The sequence below is a fragment of the Bubalus kerabau genome, chromosome 1 (genome assembly GCF_029407905.1).
Source record: "Bubalus kerabau isolate K-KA32 ecotype Philippines breed swamp buffalo chromosome 1, PCC_UOA_SB_1v2, whole genome shotgun sequence".
In the NCBI taxonomy this organism is placed as follows: domain Eukaryota; kingdom Metazoa; phylum Chordata; class Mammalia; order Artiodactyla; family Bovidae; genus Bubalus; species Bubalus kerabau.
Genome location: NC_073624.1, coordinates 126,992,247 through 127,010,056, shown reverse-complemented (window position 1 = coordinate 127,010,056; position 17,810 = coordinate 126,992,247). Strand labels below are relative to the sequence as shown.

The 17,810-nt window shown below is 39.1% G+C and overlaps 1 protein-coding gene across 7 annotated transcripts in view; it reads left to right on the top strand.

Annotated features, from left to right (window-relative positions):
* Positions 1-17,810, top strand: part of TTC13 (tetratricopeptide repeat domain 13) — an 81,926-nt gene that overhangs the window by 20,328 nt on the left and 43,788 nt on the right. For 2 of the 7 annotated variants that reach the window (XM_055587961.1, XM_055587958.1), the window contains exons 3-6: positions 1,322-1,397; positions 4,749-4,819; positions 14,885-14,950; positions 16,479-16,571. In XM_055587961.1, the coding sequence (XP_055443936.1) occupies positions 1,322-1,397; positions 4,749-4,819; positions 14,885-14,950; positions 16,479-16,571 (306 nt within the window). Of the gene's footprint in view, positions 1-1,321; positions 1,398-3,637; positions 3,737-4,748; positions 4,820-14,884; positions 14,951-16,478; positions 16,572-17,810 lie in introns of all 7 variants that reach the window. The other 5 variants (XM_055587969.1, XM_055587963.1, XM_055587989.1 and 2 more) reach the window with 3 other exon arrangements.

Genomic DNA, 17,810 nt, shown 5'->3' with positions numbered 1-17,810 from the left:
TTTACTGGAAGAAATAAAGTGTAAATGTTCCCAAAGGAGTAGAGTTCTTTTTCATTTTGTTTGGGGTCCTGAATGGAATGAAGTCCCAAGTCCTCTGAGGTGGGATGCTTTTCTGAGCTGTATCTTCTAACTTATGTTCTAAGCAGAGGTAGCTTATTCTTGGCCTGTTTTGTAGGCAAACCTTAAAACCACTCTGTATCTGAACATCAGTCTGGACTTCAAGAGTATAGGGAAAATAGGTGGAAATGCCTGTTATTCTGTAGAGTCAGTGAAGCCCAAGAGACTATGGCTAATGAGAGCCAATCATTAGCTAAAGAGCATACCCATCAGTCAGAAGAGTCACCCATGGGGAAATATTTGACTGTCATACCTGCCTGTAGGCATTGATATGGTAGATTTAAAACAAAAAAAAGAGCAATTCAAATAATTGTCACTGAGATGTCACTGAGTTCTGATCCTGAAGTTTTGCCAAAAGCAACATCTTTAGTTTTATCCTAGCTTTTCCTGTCTATATTGTGTTCAAGTTTTAATCATATCTTAGACGAATCTGGTATGAAGTTATCATTGTAATCTGTATCCTGTAGGCTAAGCACATCATACCATAGCATCTACAGTAAAACCTTCTGACAAAGTGACGGCTGTTTGCATCATCAGATATGATTCGTCTCCAGAGCACAACAGAGCCATCATTTTGTATGTTGGACCATTACTGCCTGTAAAATCACTCCACTTACTTTGGAGTGATTAACTCTACTTTGTTTCCCCCTAGTTTCCACTTTTACTTTAGCTGTTATGCCAAGTGTGCATATGTGTGTCTGTGTGATTTCTTGTACTGTGTCAGGCAGGATGGTTATGTTCATTGCCTGCTATGCATTGTTTAAGTGCATCTTGCTTCTTGGTCAGGTTTTACTGGCCCTGTTATGGTGTCATCCCTGTACACCCTGTGTCTCTTACTTCTAAAGAGTTCTTTACAGTTTACAAAGCAATGATCTGTTATCAAGCCACTTTGGAGACCAGTCACTAGAATCTGATCTTTGTAATGTGATCGACGTCATTGAATAGTCTGTGGAGGGAGCTTTGAAACAGCCAAGAAGATGAATCCTCATGAAAGTAAAAAGATAGGTGTTCCTGGGAATCGAAAACCACTCAGTCGGTCACAGCACAAAATGTGCCTTAAAGTACACCATTGATATGACTGAATGTCAGTGTTTTCTTGCTTCCATATAAATTAAATGTAACTTTAATTGTTTTAAATACAGGTTTCACTGTAAGTTTCTCTTCATTTAAGATAAGCTAAAATGTATGTTTGTCTTTATTTCAGAGCCAGGCCAAGTCTATTGCTGAACAAAAGAGATTCCCATTTGCTACTGATAATGAGAGCACAAATGAAGAATTAGGTGAGACTTGACTTGGGGACTTTTCTTGGGACATTTGCCTAGAATTTATGATTAGATGTAGAGTGGGTAGGCAGGGTGGTGAGGCAGAAAGGACACAGAGCCTGGCTCTGCCAGCATGAGCGGTTTGATCTTGGGTAGGGCATTCAGCCTTTGTCAGGGTTTGATATTTATTATGTCATAAAATAAAAGGTCTGGATGGAATCAGTGTTTCTATGGAAATTAATTATGGTATGAGTTCTAACGAGCTATTAGCATCCATTAAAAGATTATTTGTATACTGTCATCAAATATGAACAACATAGAAGTGAAAGCAGAAGAGAACCACACCTCATTTAGTCTTCTGTGTCATAACATAGCTAGGTTTGATTAGTCTTACTCATGGGGCCAGTCAGTTATTGTTGGTCCAGACTCGTGGGTGTAGAAGATTGAGCTCATTCTGATCTGCAAATGGGTCATGCTGTTTGGCTTGTTCAAGGCGTGTCTTGAAACAGCCTGGTTTCGCCAGGGTCTGATATACTTTGGGTGTGTCTCCATCATTGCCTAATCAGCTCACACTTGAAGGAGTGGAAGCAAATTGAATATAGGACTGAAGAGTGCAGTTGGACAGATTTCACAGAAGGGTGTGCTCCTGGTAGCCCAAAGCACCTGAAGAAATTTTTCTCTGTCTGATTTACACGTAATTATTTTTATCCTTTCTGCTGCCATATCCATTTTATGTTAAGGTTGAGCACTATTTTCAAAATATTAATCACCTTTTATTTATATTCTTTGAGTAAGCTTTGAGAATTACCCTTTAAGGCATCACAAATTTGGTCTCCTTTGTAATCCTTGAATTTGATTCAATCTTATATTCATTTATTAAATAATGAATTAAGAGTGTAATATGTGCCAGGCCTGTCCTATGCTCTAAGAGTAATCCTAGTACATCCTGGGATAGTATAGGCTCCAAGCTGGTTTAGGATCTTCTGAACGTCAGTATTTATTTATTTTTTTTTTTGGAAAAATGACCTCTGTAAGCATACATGTTGCAAGGAGGTGTGTAATTGCTGGTTAATAACAATTTCTGGGAGATTCCATTTATCCTAGTTTTCTCTTTATGTTTTTGAACTCCCTTAACTAAATTTAGATCCTAGTAGTACTTTTTTTGGACAAGATTTAGATTACTTTTCAATGCATATATATGTGCTAGTCATGTCCGACCCTTGTGACCCCATGAGCTGTAGCCCACTGGGCTTCTCTGTCCATGGAATTTTACAGACAAGAATACCAGAGTGGATTGCCATTTCCTCCTTCAGGGGATCTTTCCAGCCCTGGGATCGAACCTGTGTGTCTTTATGTCTCCTGCATTGGCAGGCAGATTCTTTATCACTGGGCTACCTGGGGGTTTTCTCAAAAAAAAAAAAATCTACTTTTAGATGGAAAGATTTGAGAGCTGCATTTGATTTTATTTGAAAGGAGTTCAACACCTTGGCCATGAACAGCAATTTAAGCAAGTTCCTAAATGTAATATTTATCTGCTAAAGCTGTATTTGTTTTTATGGGTCACATTCATTTGTTCATTCAATAGATACTCACTGATTATGAGAAGGTAGATAGGAAATTCTGAAATTTTTAGATCTGAAAGAATGTAAGAAAATTTTCTACAGGCTTGTTAAGCAAGACCCAGAGAGAACAATTTCCCCATGGTAACACAGCCGGTGAGTGGCAGGGCTAGAGTCTGAGCCCAAATCTTGGCTTTCTAAAGTATCTTCCTGCACTCAAAAAAAAAAGTTTTATGTTTCAGTCCCTGTTCATCCAGTCATCAAGGGATTCAAACCATCTTTCAGTCCAGCCCAGTGTACAGTAGTTTCCGTGCAGCCTTGATTTTTCTCGGGGTAGCATGTTGGTTAGAATGGTGGGTCCTAGAGCCAGGCAGCCTGCATCCTTGTCTCACTGCGTGTTGTCTTTCAGCAGTTTAAATGCTTCACTTCCTTGTCTGCCCATGAGGATGACAGTTGTACCTATCTCACTGCAATTAAGGAGTAATTGAGTTACAATACGTGTAAATGGTTAGGATTGTGCCTGGCACCTAGTAAGAACATAGTGCATGTTACTATTATTGTTATTGTTATTTTTACTACTAATGCTCCTGATTCCCACCAAAGAGGTCTCTGGCTAGCCCATTATCTGCTACAACTATCTGAATAGTATCCATTCCTGTTATTCTGAATATGAGTTTGACTTTAATTATCTTTTCAAAGAAATTAGGATGGAAACAGACCTCTTTTCATGTTGAAGAATGCATCCCAGAGCTCTTGTATTATTATGATGCTCAGTGTTTTGAACTTTACTTTTCTGAGGTTAGTTATAAAATCTCTTTCTGCATTTAATGTATTTACTACTTTTTACTGTCAGGGAATTTAAACTGAATGACATTAAAAGTTTCAGTTGCCCATCTTCTTGAACACTTATGTCCTTAAACTAGAGGGTCACAATAAAGCTTTTTTTTTTTTGCAAAGAAATAGATCAAATAAGATCAGATATTGAATTAAGAATATAATTTTTCAGAAATATTTGGGGCTTTAGGGAATTAGGGCAAATATTGCAGGTGGAAATATATTCTAGAATATTAAAATTTATTGGGTTATTTTTGGACAAGTGAAGTTTAGTCAAAATACTGCCATGTTTTAACAGGTTGTCCTGACTCTAACTTCAAAATACTACTGACATAAGCAGTTTGATTAAAAACTGTTATTTTCTTTAGAGTATATTTTGAGTAACGTTTTGACTGTGTTTTGAATAGAAGAGCTAGGGAAAAGACTGCAGCTGCATACTGCAGTGGTGTGAATTATACCTACAGTTAAGCATTATGTTAATACTTATATAATACTATGGTAATTGGAACCTCTCTTTTTGTTCTTAGTAGGTAATTGGCAGTAAATTGAGCACCTGCAGATATTGAGATATGTGATGCTCTTTGTTTATTTCTTCTAATGTTCATAGTAAAGTCACATTGCAATGTTATATGAATATTATGCAGGCTTATTACTAGCTCTTTTGAAATATAGATAGGAAATACCATAAAGATTATTTGGTATTTGAAAGTGAGTTATGGGCTTAGACAAAGATAATTGCTTTTTGCAGGCAGATGTTTTATAGATGGCTTTAATAATTTAAACCTAGATAGAACTAGACTGACTAGCAAATACCAAATGGCAGGAGAATTCAATTACATCTTATTAACTCTAAGTTTCCTTTAACTGCTTCTAGTCCTTGGAGCTGCCTTTTAAGATTTGGTAGAGAATGTAGTTGCCTATTTCGGTCTGAGACCCTTTATTCATTCCTCTAATGTTTCTGTCTTCTTTATCCCAGCTATTGCGTATGTGCTGATTGGCAGTGGTCTCTATGATGAAGCAATAAGACATTTTTCAACAATGCTTCAGGTAATTTTTCTTCTTAATCATATAATTGCAAGTTTATAGTAATGACAAAAATACGGGCTTATGTGTAACTAAAGTGCTACAATAAAACATAGATTTTAAGATTTTACAAGAAAGTAAAGGAAATCAGCCCTGACTGAGCCTTTCTTGGTGGTGCAGGCCTCATAACATGCTCTCATTGAATCTTTGCAGTGTTACTTCATTTTAAAGGAGATCAGGCAATTTGCTTGTAGTCTCCCCACCATCAACAGGCAGAGATAAGATTCAAGTGCAAGTTTCAGAAGATAAACATTAGCTTCAGTTCATTTTACTGTCTACCTTCATATCTCTCATGAGATGCAGACACTGGAAATTCTTGGAATTATGGATGTTTACTCTCTGTGCAGGTCCTGATCTGCACAGTTAAGTCCACTCATGGATTTGTTTCTCACCGTAAAGTATAAGACCCTTCAGGAGGAGCATTGGACCTCTGCTTATTGATGTCTGTGTTAAAGTCTGGTTCAGACCAAGTGCTTAAATACCTCAGTATAAGAGCTGCATAGGAGACCTGTAAAATGCAGCCTGACATTATTGTCCATATATTTTGGGTATTTAACTGTATTCTGGTAGATGCTTGGCCATTATCCATTATCTGTTCAGGACGGTCAAGTAAGGTTAGAAATACCTGAGTTCTAATCTATCTTTGCTGTTCACTAGAAAGTTATTTAACCTCCTGGATTATGGGCATGATAATAACTACCTCCAAAAATATTCTAGTTCGGTTTAAATGAAATATCTTTAAAAAGTACTTTACTAGATGCCTGGCACATATAGTAAGTGCTCAGTTAATTTCAGCTACTCAAAGTACCATTCTGGTATATTTGTCTGTGCTAATACAATAAGAGCCAGTAGATAGTTTAAAATTCAGCAGGCTGATTAAATTTTAAAATTTCAGTTTTGCAAATTTTACTCTTCTTTTCTCTTTTCAAACATAGAATTAATTATGTTGATAACTTAGTCTTCACTCTCAAATAATCAGTGAGATGTTTTTATAGTTATTACTTTAAACTCCTTGCATCTAACTGGCTGTGTGTTTGAGTGGTCATATGGGATAATATTCTTCAGTGGAGTTTAAAGTACAATGGGTAGATTATAAAGTTTTAAAAATCGTCCTTTTGTTTAGCACTGCAATATTTAAAAAAGGTAAGAAAGTACTGGTTTGAAAGGGGGGCTTTGATACATTTATAAGAGCGTATATCAGTTAATTTATGATAGCAACCAAAAGACAACAGTTTGAGCTTGCAGATGTCTTATCAGTTCATTCAGCTTTTTGAAAAATATTATCTGTCTAGTTGAAGGTAATACAACAATGTTAAATAAAATAAGTAATAAAAAATTTCTTAATTCTGCCACTCTAACATTATTTTTTTTATGACCTTTTCAAAGTATGTGTTTGTTTTTTTATAATCTGAATATATATACTATTTTGTATTACTTTTTCACTTAATTTTATAAAGTTTTTCAGTGTTTCTCTACAGTTATTATTTTAATGACTCTATAGTATCTCTGGTGTCCATTTATTATTGTAAAACTTCTCTTGCAGTTGTGATCTCAGAAAGTAGATCAGAATTTTTCTGTTTGTGCTAAGAAAAGATATTAATATACTGAAGTTTGATATAGTATTTTCATCAGTCTACATTGGGTTGCTCTCAGCCGATAGAGTTTTCTTTGAGAATGTGTGGAGTATAAATTAGACTGCGGCTTCTGGTGATCCAAACTACTGATGGGGCAGGAGTGGCAGTCAGGGGAGCAGCAGGAAGTTCAGATGCTCCAGGCCCATGGAAGACAGGCCTGTGTCCTCATTCATAGCACGTCTTCACACGGAACTCAGTGCCCTGGCTTTCCTGCTGGTGCTCTTCCTTGTGATGTCTCTCTTCCCTTTTGTTTTGGTTCTTCCCAGCCTTTTCTGCATCATAAGACATGTGGAAAATTGTATTTTCACGACACACTGGAATAATAAGCAGGAGCAAGTTTAGAGGCATCCAAATAGAGCTTGGTGAAAATCTGTCACGTTTTCTTTATGTTATATGACTGCAATAAATATATAATACAAAGATTTGATATTAAATGATAACATTCTTTTTTCAATTTTAATAAGACTTGATCCTGCTTTTCTGGATGTAGTTTTTCTATATTAGGCTTTATGAAATTGATGCACATAATTCCTACGAAAGAGGAATTTGATTTCTTCAAATTCTTGATAGCCAATCTCATCAAAGAACTCTACAACCAGGTGGGAGTGAAGGTCCAAAGAACAGTTATTGCTACTTCTCTAACTGACCAAAACTCTTTTTCTTATCATGAATCAGAATTTACATGTCAGTCTCTTTAATTGTATTTTTACAGTATGACCATTCTTTAAGTGCTCTTCCTTTTCTCTTTTTGGCAAGTGTAGCAGTGCTTTGTCTTGCAGTAATGAAATTGGTTTTTAGCCCAGCAATACTTTTTATTTTTATGGTCCAGTATTCAGAAGGGTGGTACAGTGTTTCTTCGAGCATGGAGAGCTGCCTCATTAGGACTCAGCCCAGGATCACTGGAGGATCGTTTCTGTCAATGCATTGTGTCAACTATTAGACGCCCATCTGTTCCTTGCAGGACCTCCTACATGTGCAAAAACCCCGTATTTTTTTTGGCTGCGCCATGTTTTAGTTGCAGCATGTGGGATCTAGTTCCCTGACCAGGGATTGAACCCAGGTCCCCAATGTTGGGAGCATGGAGTCTTAGCCACTGGACCACAGGGAAGTCCCCCAAATTCTATATTTTTGACCCGGTAAACATACCTTAGCAAATCTTCAGTGATAACCATTCACAGACAAACTTTTCCACTTTTTTTAGTTTGTTGTTGTTGTTGTTTAGTAGCGAAGTCTTGTCTGACTCTGCAAAACCATGGACTGTAGCCGGCCCAGCTCCTCTGTCTATGGGATTTCCCAGGCAAGAATACTGGAGTTGGTTGCCATTTCCTTTTTAGCTCATTAACTCTTGACAAAATGTTTCTCTTGGACAGACTGCAAGCTCCAGCATGAAGCAACAAGGCATGGAATCAGATTCCATTCATAGAAAGCTGAAGACAAATGGGGCCATGGGTGCTGGGATTTTATTATATTTACTGTATATATAAGATCATTTAATGTGAAATTTGGATCTATGCACGAGGACACTTATATTCCAGAATGACCTTTTGATGTAAAGCTTTTATACCTTCTCATTGGCTTAGTTGCAGGATCAGAGAACAAACTTATGGGATATTTCTATAATCTTTGTTGTTTCAATGTGTTCATTTTAATATTTATCCAAATATGGATTGTTTGGCACATCTTTAAAGGAAGACAGTATTCCCTGAGCATCACAGTTTCCAGCTGAACACAATCGCGAGATTTATTAGCTCTGTCCATCTTCGTTGGAAACTCTTGATTTTAAAAGCTTGTCAATCGGTATTGTCTCCATGTCCATGTCTTTGTGTCCTTTCCACACGTGTTGGGGCCTCCATCGTAGTGTTCTTGAAAGCAGGAACCTCTCCTGATTTCTGTGCTGCTTCGATGCTCATGCAGGGCTGGGTGACCCAAGTACTGTGATGATGTTCAATGAGGCAGTTGACCTTTGCTATTAGTTGTGTGACTTTGAACTCATCTGATTCTCATCTGATTGTAATGGAACTGAATTCATGAAAGAACTTTGTTTTTTTTAACATTACCAGAGAAAATGTAAAACATTCCTTTGCTCATAATCTTGTAGTCCTACTTACGTAGACACGTATTGCATCTGCCACTCACACAGAACTCAGTCCTCCGTACACTGCTGTGCAGTGTCGTTTTTTACTTCTTTGTCTTTGATCCAGTGACTTGCAGGTTTTAACAAAAAGCCAACCTTGTGGTGGAAAAATGAATATTTGTAAATTTTAAAATCACTATGTAAATAATATAATGAATATGGTAAATTAGACATTTATGGGTTTAAAAATTTTTATTTATTTATTTTTTTGATTTGAGACATCTAAGTGGACCTGACTCCAGTGAGCTAACTATCTTATTATACCATGATTTTGTATTTGCATAAAGTGAGTAATATTGGACAATTGAAATATTAGTTTAATTCATTTAAAATTCTGAAAATGTTATAAAGTGTAAATATTATTAAACTCGTGTATTCAAAAATACTTCAAAATGATATTCTGAGCTCAATTTGTTTTTAGAAATAAACATTTTTTATTTGAAAAAATAGTTCATCGTAACATTTCATAAAGAAAGAATTGTGTCTTGTTGTTAACATCCAAAGCCCATGATAAAATAATAAAGTTGTATCAAAAAAAGTAATGAAATCTACCAATTAAATTTAGGAACCTGTTATACTAGACTGTATTGTGGTATGATAGCAACCACAATAATTATATGAGGCTTCCCAGATGGCGCTAGTGATAAAGAACCCACCTGCCAATGCAGGAGACATAAGAGATGTGGGTTAGATCCTTGGGTTGGGAAGATCCCATGGAGGAGGGCATGGCAACCCACTCCAGTATTCTTGCCTGGAGAATGCCCATGGACAGAGGAGCCTGGAGGGCTACAGTCCATTGGGTCGCAAAGATTCAGACACGACTGAAGCAACTTAGCACACATACACAATAATTATATATTCTTTTATGTTGTTGGAAAAGAATTCTAAAAAAAAAAAAAATAAGTTGAATAATAGAGGAAACTTGAGTAACATGCATCTGTAAAGTATTTAGGTTTTCTCCATTCAATTTACAACAATGTTCTTGCCTTGAGAATCCCAGGGACGGAGGAGCCTGGTGGGCTGCCGTCTATGGGGTCGCACAGAGTCGGACACGACTGAAGCGACTTAGCAGCAGCAGCAGCAAAGGATGTTTAGTCATTGTGATTGTCATCGTGGTTATAGTCTAGTATTACGGGTTCCAACTCAACGGCATACTCTTCCCTGAACCTGCCACATCCCCCCACCCACAACTGAGAAAGAATCCCTAGTCATACCTTCGTGTCACCAAGCTCAATGAATGGCCCCCCTCCATAGGGTTACAACATGCTTCGCACATATGTGTGTCGCTTACTTCATCACAAGCTCTGTCTGTATATCTCCTAAGTATCTCCTTCATCCATCTGCTGCTCCCAGCTCTGTTCAAACCATGGCCAGCCACTTTGATCTGCCAGATGACAGATGGGGCCAACGTTTCCTGGCTTCTCTCCTCACACCCTCCACACACATGCACATGTGCACACCATACAAACATGTACTTTAAACACTCATATACTTTGCTGTTGGTTTTAGGTTAAAGATAAAAATCTTTAATATGGTTCCTACCTGCTTCTCCAACCTCAGCTTGCACATGCCGTATTCCTTGCTTCCCTCAGAGTCTTTGCACCATCTGGACCAGTCATTCTGGGATTCCCTCACCCCCTAAGATCTCAGTCCAGGTATTTAAGTCTTTATACATTTTATAAAGCACCATTTATCTCTCTCACACTTACTGAGGGTGTGACATTTATATTTTTGGTTCTTTGGCTGTGCTCCAAGAAAGCAAGAATCTTTTGCCATCTGTGTTGGTTTTTCTTCCTGTGGTATTATTTGTAGCACATGGGATGGGGCATGCTCATAGCTGGCCCTGAGTAAATATTTGATGAAAGAATGACTAACATCCATATGACATATAGTGAAACAGAGGAGAGGAGCATACCTATTTTCCAGGGGCATCTGTAAGGAGTTAGAGAAGAGGGGGTGTTTGAGCTGAGACTTGGAGGATGGAAAGATTTTCCTGGGCATAGAGACAATGGGTGAGTGTTTCAGGCAGATGAGAGCATTTGCAAATGCACCCAACTTGGGAGCCCACGTTGCATCTAGGGAACTACTGCTGCTGCTAAGTCACTTCAGTCATGTCCGACTCTGTGTGACCCCATAGACGGCAGCCCATCAGGCTCCCCCATCCCTGGGATTCTCCAGGCAAGAATACTGGGGTGGGTTGCCATTTCCTTCTCCAATGCATGAAAGTGAAAAGTGAAAGTGAAGCCGCTCAGTTGTGTTCGACCCTCAGCGACCCCATGGACTGCGGAGCCTTCCAGGCTCCTCCGTCCGTGGAATTTTCCAGGCAACGCTACCGGAGTGGGTTGCAATTGCCTTCTCCAGGGAACTTCTAAGTAATGCCAATTTTTAGAGTATTAATTGGGAGTGGGGGAGTGAAAGGAGGTGAATGCTGATGTAGAAAAGTGATCAGTGATTTTTGCAAAGGCATTTAGATGTCACCTCACTGTTTTTCAAATTCTGAGGACCCTTTAGTAGGTGCTGCAATTAATTGATGAGTCAAGACTAACACTTTTTAAATGAAATGTACCTGATAAGGAAATATCAGATAACATTGTGTACAGCAAGGCTTGATGAGACTTAGTGAAACTTTTGTTTCTGATGTGTTTGTGTGTATATTTATGTATATGTGTATGAGTGTTCTGCGTTACAGTGTAAAATGTATTTCTTAAAGTGAAAAATGTTTGAATTTTGCTGTTGTAGATGTTGGGAAGCCAATGAATAGTTTCAGCCAGGGAAGTGTCATGATCAGACTTAGTGTTAGTTAACTCTTAATATGGGCCTGGAGACTGGATGGGAAGAAACAGGAAGTGGTTGAGGCCATTGCATTAGCCACATGAGAGGAAGTGGCTGCTGGATCAGGAGATAAAACTGCCAGGATTTCTTGAGAAGGTGTGTTGGCTGGAGAGATGAGGGTGACTCCCAGAGTGGCTGGTGTGGCCACAGGGTATATGAAGATGTCAGTCAAATAAGAATAACTCTTCATTTATTTTTAATTTTTTTCTATTGGAGGGTAATTGCTTCACGATGTTGTATTGGTTTCTGCTGTACAATATGAATCAGCCATGTGTGCTGTGCTGTGCTTGGTCACTCAGTCGTGTCCGACTCTTTGTGACCCCATGGACTGTAGCCCACTAGGCTCCTCTGTCCATGGGGATTCTCCAGGCAGAAATACTGGAGTGGGTTGCCATGCTCTCCTCCAGGGGATCTTCCCAACCCAGGGATCGAACCTGGGTCTCCGGCATTGCAGGCAGACGCTTTACCCTCTGAGTCACCAGGGAAGTCCAGGAATACTGGAGTGGGTAGCCTATCCCTTCTCTAGCGGATATTCCTGACCCAGGAATCAAACGGGCCTCCTGCATTGCAGGCGGATTCTTTACCGGCTGAGCTACCAGGGAAGCCCAAATCAGTCATAAATATGCATATATCCCCTCCTTCCTGAGCCTCCCTCCCACTCCCCATCCCACCTGCAGGTCCTCACAGGGTACCAAGCTGAGCTCCCTGTGCTATACAGCAGCTGCCTGCTAGCTGCCTGTTTTACACATGGTAGTATAGATACGTCCGGAGAAGGCAATGGCCACCCACTCCAGTACTCTTGCCTGGAAAATCCCATGGGCGGAGGAGCCTGGTGGGCTGCCGTCTGTGGGGTCGCACAGAGTCGAACATGACTGAAGCGACTTAGCAGCAGCAGCAGCAGCAGCAGTATAGATATGTCAGTGCTACTCTCTTGATTCATCCCACCCTCTCCTTCCCCTCCTGTGTCCACAAGTACATCCTCTATGTTTGTGTCTCTATTCCTGCCCCACAGAAAGGTTCATCAGTACCGTAACTCTTTATTTAAATATACTTTTTTTTTCTAATTTACCTCTTGTCATTTGTTATAAAAATTTTCTCAGTTGAGGAGAAAAGCTTCTTGGATAGTGTATTTGGAGACACATCTGAAAGTGGGGTTTGCTTTCACCGGAGACTGTCCTCAGCAGGCATGCGCAGCATGGGATCTGCAGCCGCCCCGCTCTGCCCAGCCTGGCACTGTGCGGTCTTCCGGCAGGTGCCGGTCCTAGGGGAACACCTGAAGACTGTCTTAGTTTGATTCCTCAGTGGGGAACTCTCTTTCCTGCTTTTCCTTACCCTCTGGCCCTGGATCCCACTCCCAGACTACTTGCTCTGCCTTTCTTTCAGCCAGGAAGAATATTTAAATATTGAAGTTTTATCTCCAGGTGATAGAATTATAGGGTGCCCTTTACCTTCTTTTTTTTTTTTTTTGCTTTTCTTCATTTTCTAAATCTTCTATAATTTATAATAAGTTTTCTATTTAATTTATTTAAATACAATATTTTCAATTGATAGCAAAGTTTTCTATTACTTTCTGTAATATGTTTTACTTAACATATTTTTTTTTCCTGATTATAAACGTATGTGTGTGTTAAACAATTAAAAGGAATGCATCAGTGTATTAAGCAGAATAGGAAGAGATCTAGTAATCCCACTTCCCAGAGAAAATTACTGTTAGTGTTTTGGGGAGCATTTTTCTGTGCACATATTGACCCACATAATCATATACAAGCCTTATTTATAGGAGGTGACTACCATTCTTCTGTCATTCTGTAACTCGTAGTTTTCTCCAGTTAGCGAATAGCATGGGCAGCCTTTCATGTCAGATACACACATGTTATAAATCAGAGATCCAAGACTATATGGGAGCCAGAGAAGCAAATTAAATGAGCAAAGTGAATTGATGTAGTGTAGAGGCTCATGGTGAGCTGGTGAATACATATCCTTCTAAATAGGCATCCAGTACTTCGCTCTAGTTGGGTGTTGTTGTTCTTGTCACGTTCTCACATTCTCATGCCCAAATGTGAGTCTGTCATTGTTGGATTTTTTATTTTCCAAGAGAAGCTAGAAATGTGTAATTGTTTACTTATTTCAACTTTCCATATACCGTGAGGCCCATCTGCTGGCTGGGTTGTAACCAGTGATGCCTTGTGTGTGTTAGTCACTCGGTGGTGTCTGACTCTTTGTGGCCCCATGGGGGATAGCCCACCAGGCTCTTCCATCCATGGGATCTTCCAGGCAAGAGTCCTGGAGTGGGTTGCCATTTCCTTCTCCAGGGGATCTTCCTGACCCAGGGATTGAACCTGAGTCTCGTGCATTGCAGGCAAACTCTTTACTGTCTGATCTACCAGGGAAGCCCCAACCAGTGATGTACCAACTTACTACTTGATGTGGTGTACCTGATTCTGTTTATGGTAGCCTTTTTTTGGGGGGGCGTTGTTTTTTAGTGAATAGCATCTTATCCTTTGTTTTTTCCCATTTACTTATCATTTAAGTTGATATGTCTTTTTCTACAATACTGGCAGACACTCAGTCGCAGATTTGAAACTGATTATAGATTGGTCTGCAAGATACATCATCTGATGTAGTCCTGTTAAATTCTTCACTCAGGACCTGATAGCCAGAAGCTATGTACTCTTTTTTCTCCAATGTATAGGGAAGGGTTCAAAGAAGAGGGTAAGAATTGCACAGGTTACATGCGGACAAATGCTGTTTCACTCTGCAAGTGAGGCAGTTCATACCGCTGGATGGTGTATGGGACTGATGGAGGGGCAGCAGACTCTGTCCTTGGGCTCGAGAGGCATTTTATCCAGGGCACATGGGAGCAGGTTGCAAGAAAGGTTTGCTTCTTATTCTGACCTATTAGAGTAAAGGATTGTATTATATTAATACCTGATAGATTGTGGAGCCAACTCATCTCTTGTTCCTCATTGAGCTGGCTGTGATGGGTTCTTTCCTTCTCAGATTATTTCATGACTATCTGAAAACAGATGAACCAGGAAGAGGCATCACCCAGTCCATTACTCCTGTCTCTGCTTCTCTGAGCACCCGTTTTCTCTCTGTGCTGTGACTGCTGGTGCTGCCAATATAGAGTTGTTGAGAGGATTACAATTTAAATAAGATGACTGTGTGAAAGAAGCTAGCACAAAGCGCAGTAATATTGGTTTTATTTTTTTTTTTTAGTGTTTTAAAATGTAAATCTCTTATTCGTGTCTCATTCAAATGAGTTTTAAAAATGTAGGCTCTTTTGGTCGGGGACTGTGTACTGATTGACACGAGTGATGGTAGCATAACATAGAGCTGTCATTTGCAGCGTTAACGTGCTTTAAGCAGAAACTGATTTGTTTTGTTTTGTTTATAGTTTTTGACGTGTTTCTGTTTTGGTCTGACTAGGAGGAGCCTGATCTGGTTAGTGCAATTTATGGCCGAGGGATAGCCTATGGAAAGAAGGGACTACATGTGAGTATGGAATAGTCACGCTTACCATAGTGTCTACATGGCTGGACTCAGACCAGGGTTTCCATGGAGCCCCTCCCTGCTCTCTGAGCTCTGATGGGACAGCGGTGGTAGTATCCCAGTTCACAGATGAGACAGTGGCCATAGGGGACTTCCTCAAGGTCAAGTGGCTGGAAAGTAGAGGGCTGGGAATTTCTGCCCAGGTCTTCTGAGGTCAGTTTCACCTCACTTTCTATTCTAAAAGGACAGCCTTTGCCAGCCTAAACTTTAGTTCATGATGAACTGAACATAAGCCAAGAAAAGCATGAGACCTTGACAGAATCCCTGAGAAATACTCATCAGTGTAAGAGAGAGACTGGGTATCAACAGTTTACAGTACTTAGAATCCTTCAATTTTTAAAGGTCGAATAGAAGAACAGAAGTTTTTTTGTAAAATATTATAAAAAATAAATTATTTTAAATTTGTTATATATTATTCTTAGATAGATATATCTTTGGAGCCTTATTTCACTTATTTCTCTGAGGAGTGTGGGAAGAAGGTTATAATAAGTATATTTTTTGGTCAAACAAAGGCACTTTGGTGTAAAAATGAAGACCTTCCTGAGATTATATAGTAAATAATGCAGTGGTCTAGGTCACATGTCCAAATTTTCAGTCTTAAACAGTATACATGAACTTTTTTCTTTTATATTAAAAATATTCAAATGAAATTATGCTTTGAGGGAGAAATGTCACTTTGTACTTTTGTGAATTAAAAAGCAATTGTCCTAATTGCCTGCTGGCCTATTGGAGAAATCTTGTATAATATTGTATGCTTCTGAGACATGAGAAAGCAGACTGCACAGGAACACAGGTTTGGAAATGACGAAGATGTTTAGGAAGGGAGCATCAGTAAGTAGCCCTACTTAGGTTCAGGGCATCAGTAAATGATCAGAGTTGACCTAGTAAAGGTCAGAGATAAGCTGCTTCTTCCTTATTCTCATCTCTCTTCATTTTATATCTTGATGTGAAATTTGCTTATATCTTTAATGTACTTTTAATATAAAAGTAACATCCTCATGTATTTTTGATATGAAAGTAATGTGTAATTTTAAAGAGAACAGGCTTACCTAGGCTCCTCTAGGAGTAGGTGTATAGGCCCAGAGGGGTTTTGACTGACACTAACTTGGCCCCTCTGTCCCCACATCGCCACTAGTCAGCATCATTTTGCACACTGGTGTCCACATGCTCATCCCTTGAAATCGGCTGATGTACTGTTTAAATAGGTTAAATTGAGAAAACATCTTGCCACCTGTGCTAGACGTAGCCAAGAATTTGTGCTAGGTAGCCAAGTCCAACGTGGGTAGGTAGACTTGAGCAAGTTAAATAATTACAGCTTATTTAACTTGGCAGATCTCTTACACAGAAGCTAAGTTCCTGTTTATTTCTAAATAAATAGTTATGTCATTACTAAATTGTTAGTTTTTTCAGAAGTCTGTTCAGCTGGCTTTGCGTAACAGTACATCTCACACTGAGCTAATGCCTTTTCAAGGACATTAAGAACGCTGAGCTTGCTCTGTTCGAACTGAGCCGAGTAATTACCTTGGAACCAGATCGTCCAGAGGTATTTGAGCAGCGAGCAGAAGTGAGTGTGGTTTTCTTTTTCCCTCTGTTGTTATTGGATTTAAAAAAATTTCAGATTTTTTTTTTCCTTTTATTTTATTGCTGATAAATTTTAAGCCTCCTGTAAACCTATTGTATTTTCCTCCATAGGTATATGATGCATTTAAACAGTTGAAATTACTAGAAAACTATGGGCTGAGTGACACTCTTTCCTGATTTACCATGTTAAATCTTTGCTGATTTAACATGTACTAGTGACATTTAGTATTAAAAATACAGTTATGGTGTGAACCACCACTGTCCATGTTCACTGAAAGATATGACATGTGTGTTTACTGTGTTTATGACATACTTTATTTGGCAAAACAGTATGGCAGTGTGGTCAGATGAGGCCTGTTGCCTTTCGAAGCGTGTGTGTGTGTGTGTGTGCGCACGTGCTCACTTGTATCTAATTCTTAGGAGATACACCTATCTACATAGAGATGTAGACTAGGTAAGGGTGGCCATAACCGGAACTTAGGACTCAAGGTGGAGACAATCCCAGGTAATACGTGTGACAGTGGACACCACGGAGCGGGTGCTTGTTCAGGGGCAGAAAAACATGGTCTGCTAGATCCCTGGGACAGATTGGCAAGGGGACAGGCATTGGCGGTGTCTGCAGAGGTCTCGCTGAGGAGGTGATGCTGGAGCTGGGTAGGAACCATGTCCTGGGGAACAAGGTGGAGAAGGGTGTTCAGGCCAGAGAAAGGACTGTGTGCAAGGCACCCCTTTTAATGTTTTTAAATGAAACATGTCCATTTTACCATTTTCATTAAACAATAGTAAACTATCCAAGTTTCATATTGTATTTATTTTATTGCACATTTAACCATCTTAAGAGCTTGAGAATTTATGTTAATATTTTCAATCTGACTAGAACTTAACTTTTAATTATCTGTTCTGGTGGGATTTTGTAGTTGGACTAAAGGGACAAATGACTTTTCCTCCCTCTTTTGAGGGAGAAAGCTTAACAAGCAAAGGGAAGGCTAAATGTTTTAGTATTTTTAAAACTGCATTTGTGATGTTTTTGTTCTCAAAATTATAGTGTGTTAAATTACAGTTCAGTTTCTTAAAATGAGTTTTTTTGCTTTATTGGGGATTTGGCTTTCTGAAAGAAATTCTTTCTCAAATAATGAAAGAATTCATTATCTCTCGTCTGTTTTGGATTGCTACCCTAAGGGTTGAATGACTGTAATCTGTTCGCTGCTGCATGAGAAGCCTG